General features: G+C 56.7%; 1 protein-coding gene across 1 annotated transcript; it reads right to left on the minus strand.

Annotated features, from left to right (window-relative positions):
* Positions 1 to 269: 269 nt before the first annotated feature.
* Positions 270 to 4,760, minus strand: NKX2-8 (NK2 homeobox 8). Its single transcript, XM_042940626.1, has 3 exons — positions 4,718 to 4,760; positions 1,665 to 1,926; positions 270 to 1,000 (listed from the first exon to the last, which is right to left on the minus strand). Exons 2-3 carry the CDS (start codon positions 1,819 to 1,821, stop codon positions 435 to 437), a joined length of 723 nt encoding a protein of 240 aa, XP_042796560.1. The 5' UTR covers positions 1,822 to 1,926; positions 4,718 to 4,760; the 3' UTR covers positions 270 to 434.
* Between the last annotated feature and the right edge of the window lie 531 nt (positions 4,761 to 5,291).

Here is a 5,291-nt window from a genome sequence, read left to right on the forward strand (position 1 = left end):
ATACTGGCGCCCTGCACTCGGGTCTGGAAGCATAGCTTCCACTTATGTTCCCGGCCAGTGCTCAAGGGACCCAACCACACACATTTCACTCTCGAACCACAAAGAGGAAAAATATTCTATTTCTTTCAAAATAAGTTGCTTCCCATACAAATAGCTATTTAAAAATATACAAATAAGGTTTAAGCAATAAAATCTAGCTCTGGGGCTGGCGGTCGAGGCAAGAGGCGAGGGGGAAATCTTGGCGAAAGTTCCCCGCGCATTGGCTGGGGAGGGCGGGGCAGGGGACCCCTGCACTGTAGGACGTGGAACCTGCAGAGAGATGGGCCCTGGGTGGGGGGCGTACTTTGCGGATCTCGGCCTCCAGCCCCGCTTTGGCCGCAGAGCCACTCCAAAGTCCGGGGTAGCCCCAAGTGCCCGCCCCCCCCGCAACGGTCTCACCAGTTCCAGGAGACCAGGGCTGGGGGCGCTAAGTGCTGGTAGGCGGGGAAGAGGCCAAGAGCCGAGCAGGGCCCGAAGGCGGCGTAGCCCGGCAGAGGGCAGGCAGCGGCTGGGGACGCGCCGCTCTTGTCCTGGGCGGAGGCCGTGCCCATCTCGCCGCTGCCGCCACACGGCTGACCGTCGCGCACCAGCACGGGGACCACCACGCGGCGCAGCAGGCCGGGTGCGGCGCGCAGCTCCGCAGCTGCTGCCAGGTCAGGCGACTCCGCCGCCCCCGGCGCGCCCGGTGCGCGCGCGCGCTTCAGCTTGTAGCGATGGTTCTGGAACCAGATTTTGACCTGTGTGGGCGTGAGGCGAAGCAGGCGCGCCAGCTGCTCGCGCTCGGGCGCCGACAGGTAGCGCTGCTGCCGGAAGCGCCGCTCCAACTCCAGCGTTTGCGCCTTGGAGAACAGCACCCGACGCTTCTTTCTCTTTTCAGCGTCTGAGCCAGGAGACACCGGCCGAGCGGACGGCCGCTGCGACGAGTCGGGCGGGCTGGTCTCTGGGCTGCTCTCGTCCGAGGCTAGGGACGGCAAAGGAGACACGGCCTGATGAGGCGCCGGCCCCTCCGAACGCCGGCTGCTTCTCGCGCCCACCGAGCCACTGGCCGGAGGGCGCCCCCACTCGCCAGCGGCTTTAGGGGTGCGATCATTTCTTCCCTGGGCCCACATCTGGACACCCACCTCTCCGAATTCAGTGACCTCATTTATTCCACAACCTGAGACCGCGCCCCCTAAGGAACTCACCCCAGGGACCTCTTAAAACAAGTTCATACCGGTAGCTGCGCTAGTGGACGAATTTACCGCAAGCTGGAGCACCAACCCAGGCCACCGCCGGGTCTACTGCACGCCAGTTTACTGAGGTTTGCAGAACCTTGTAAAGCTAAGTTCTCCAGTGCTGCTCATCTCAGACCGAGGCCTGGAGAACGTAGCCGTGTTGTTAGACATTTAAGGGCGGTTTCTTAAATATTGTGGCCTCTAGAAACAGAAATCCAAATCTCGGGCGTTAGTGTCAGGCGCAAGGATCTGCCCCCAAAGTGTGCTGACTAGAGCACGAATGGAATAGGGGTTGGAGGAGGACAGAGCCTCCGGTTCCAAGACTGGTTTCGACTTCCCAGTGGCGCATGGGCCGGGAGCGTGGTTCTGCTCCCCTCTCCCCACTCCCGCGGTGGTCCTCCGCTTACTCACAGGGGTAGTGGCCGCGCTCGGATTCCAACCAGGTGGCGCAGGGGCCGGGTTGGGGAGCGCATAGCTCCGGCTCGTGCCTCCGCAGGTGCTGCGCGTCCTGTTCGGGTAAATCCAGGAGGCTGCGCACGGTGAAGCTCAGGCGTCCAGAGGTGGCCATGGCCAAGGAGGGGAAGGAGGCGGGGGGCGGGGCAGGCTGGGAACCGAGGGGCGGCCGGGACGTAGCTGCTACGGGTGGGCGCCAGAGGTGCACGCCATGCGCTGGCTGCTGGGATATTAGCGCGCTTACAGCGGAATCCCTGTTTATATAAACAGCTCTTCCCACCCGGGATGCTTTGAAAGCCGAGGTCCGGGTCTCCAGGGTGTTAAGTACCTGAATGAGTGCTGGACCAAAGACCCCGCGAGCCCGGAAGGTGCCACCTCCGCCCCCCGCCCCGCCCCATCCCCCGCCCCTTGGCGCCCCATTACCTCCCAGAGGCGGCAGGAAGCAGCTCTCGGCATTAGCGATTCTGTCTGATTAGCCCAAAGTGGGGACAGATAATGGGGATTGTTACCAATGAATAACATCTTGGGTGGCGAGCGGTGGTCACCACCCGCCTGTCCCAGCCCTGGCTTCCTCCTCCTCCTGGCTGACACGGGGCCTGGCCCCGCAGGAGCGCCGGCTAGGGTGGGGGAGGCATGGGTGGGTTTATGAGTACCCAGGAATTTATTCCCTGTTTGCTTTATTCCTCGAGCTTGTTTGCTGGAGTGTTCGTTTCCCGCAATTATCCGGGAAGTGATTTACAAGGCGGCGTTAAACTAGGGCGCGCTCTCTTTTTGGTTTGGGTCCCTCTAAGGATTCAGAGGCGAGAAATTTCAGGCGGGCACAGAACGAGTGGCCTTGTCCGGTCGGCACCTGGGCTGAGGATTTTGAAGGCCTCTAGGAACCACACCCCAAACGTTCCCCACCTCAAGGTGTGCTGGGGAATGGCTGGCAGGAGCTCCGGCTCCGCGCGGATTTCCCCAGACCCGCAGAACGGAGGCGGAATCCGATCAAGCTGTTCTGGTCCCAAGTGCCACCCTCCTTGGCCCGGCCCGACGGCCGCTACCGGTCCTGGGCCCAGGCCCAGTGGCTGCGCTCCTCAGAGCCCAGTCCGGGCCCCCTCTAGGAACCCCGGGCAGCGGGGTTTCACGGGGAGGCCCACGAAGGCTATGAGGCCTCCTTGGCTTCGCCAGACCCCCAGGTGCCACTTGTGAGCCTCTGCTGTTCGGCCCCAACGTCAGGCCCAGTATCGGGGACGGTGGCCTCTGCCCCAGGGCAGGCTTCCGACCTGGGGTTTCCTCTCCAAGGTAGCTGGCCAGCCTGGTCCGATGAAGGACGGATCGGGAGAATTAGGACTGGGCTCGTGGGCAGAAAAGACACGCTGCTCGCTGCTCGGGGTTTCTCTGAGATCTAGTTACCACAGACCTACCCAAGCAAATGATCAAGCTAGAAGGCGCTGGGAGCCTGCCGGTGTAGACGCATTTTGTTGGCCCAAGGCTCCCGCATGGCCCCGCTTCGGTCTAGGGCTCAGTGAGGACACTTTTAGAGGCTTCTTTTCCCCCGAAGCAGTGGTTTGGATGTTTGGTTGCTAAATTTTAGTGAGGGGCCCGGCGCTTGGGTGGCTGCACCCGATATCCTAGCTCCACCTGAGCTTAACTCGGACCTGGCTCCTGTGCAGTGGCCCAGGCTCGCTGACCCGGTGCACCCGCCCCATCAGCCTCCCTGTCAAGCGTGCCCAAGGCGCCCCGGGCTGTCCAGCGCACTGGGTGGTCGGGCGGAGGCAACCCCAATACAGGCCAACTGCTAGGCCTCGGACAAAGGGGAAATGGAGCTCGACGCCCCGGACCTGTTGGAAGCATTTGTTCCAGTCAAGATTTTGCATTTGTTCAGTCCGAAATAATGCGTGATTGACGCCTGCTCACAAAGCTCTTTAGCACGCCGGGATAAATCGGAGCTTGTCCTGTGTTGTCATGGTTTTCAATGGGGTTCAATGGGATTGGGAGCACGATCGACTCTGCTGGCCGTCTCTCTGCCGCCCCGGCAATAGATTTATTAGTTATGTCTTTTTAAATAAGATTAAATTGGAATGACTTGGCCGTGCTCTTTGAGATGGGCGGCAGAGGGAGCCAAGAGAAGACAGGGGGCGGCAGAAGCCGGAAACTCGGTGCCCACCACTCCCCAGCACCTAAGCTCCAGCGGCCCAGAGATTGAGCGGGTCACAGATTGGCCTAGGGCTTCCTGGCTTCTCTCCACCCAGAGCCTAATTCCTGGCAACCTCTGCTAGCCCATTTCCTGAGACAGGTGGAAAGGGGGCACTGACAGAGTGTCCTGGGGAAGCATTAGGATAGACTCCTATTCCGGGGTCTGAACTTCATGGCTGTATCAGGGAGAAGGAACTCTAGCCTCAGGGTCAGTTGGTAGCCCATCTGGCCCCTACCTAGCTCTAATCGCCTCATCACACTGAACCTCTTTGAATTTGTTTTCCTCTTTTCTGAAACAGAGGAGAATAGATATGGTAACTTTAAGGACTCTACCAGTTTTATTATTACACATTTTCTGGAATTTTTCTAAAACCATCTTCGTTGTATTAACCAGCAACTTCGGTCTCTCCCCTCCCTCCAGTTCTGGTACTCATCCCCAGGACTCTGACTCCACATTCTCCAGAATGTTCTAGGAGAGGAGGTGCCATCTTCCAAATTTCCAGAGGACCTTCCATAAGAGTGGGGATGAGGTAGATAACAATTTTGGAAAGAGAACCAAGTCAGGAGATGCAAAAGAAGAGTCTTTCCTGGAGTGACTGACCTCTCTTAGCCTTTTAATCTATTTAACATCCTAAGCCCACACTGACTCGTAGAAATAAGTAAATGGCACTCTTCAATTCTTAAGAGCTCTTCAGCATCAAATATTTGCTTTTACTCTTAGTATTTGGCTCCCGAAGAGGAGATACTGCCCCCCGCCCCAATCCCAACTAGCAGTGGTGCTCTGAGAAGGATCTAGCTCTGGGATTAGCTCCAAATATTACTTCTAACCTTACCTTCCCTGACCTGGCAACAGTGTTCCTGGGTCCCAGTCTGTGTTCTGAATATCCTGGGAAAACTCTGTACCTCCTGGTTCTAGAAAGCATTGCAACTTTCCTGTGTCATTGTGGTTTCCTCCCTCCTCCATAAGTGCCTCTGCAGCCTACTCCAATCATCCTCTCAACTGGGCTCTGGCACTTTATCTAAATTATCTCCAACAGCCAGAGCCTGGGGACTCCAGGAGGCTGCTCCATGTAAACTGTGCCTTCTGAAGTAATGGGGGAAAGGAGGTAAACAGCCAGAATTATTAGTGAAAGCACTTTCTTTATTGCCTCTTCATATCAGATGAACTCAAAGACACAGGAGGAGAAAATTATTTTGATATTGGGTCAATTGGAAAAACTAGGCAAGATATTAAGTTTTACACACACTAGAAATCTTTATATAAATTGCCTTCAATTCATAAGAGATTCTTAGTTTCACAAGTAAACATCTAACTGAATAACCTTTCTAGATTTTAAAATATTGTTTGGTGTTCTGGACATTTGAACTTATTTTGCAACTCAACATAGCTTGTGAATATTATTATTT

Source organism: Panthera leo, chromosome B3, assembly GCF_018350215.1.
Source record: "Panthera leo isolate Ple1 chromosome B3, P.leo_Ple1_pat1.1, whole genome shotgun sequence".
NCBI classification, from domain to species: domain Eukaryota; kingdom Metazoa; phylum Chordata; class Mammalia; order Carnivora; family Felidae; genus Panthera; species Panthera leo.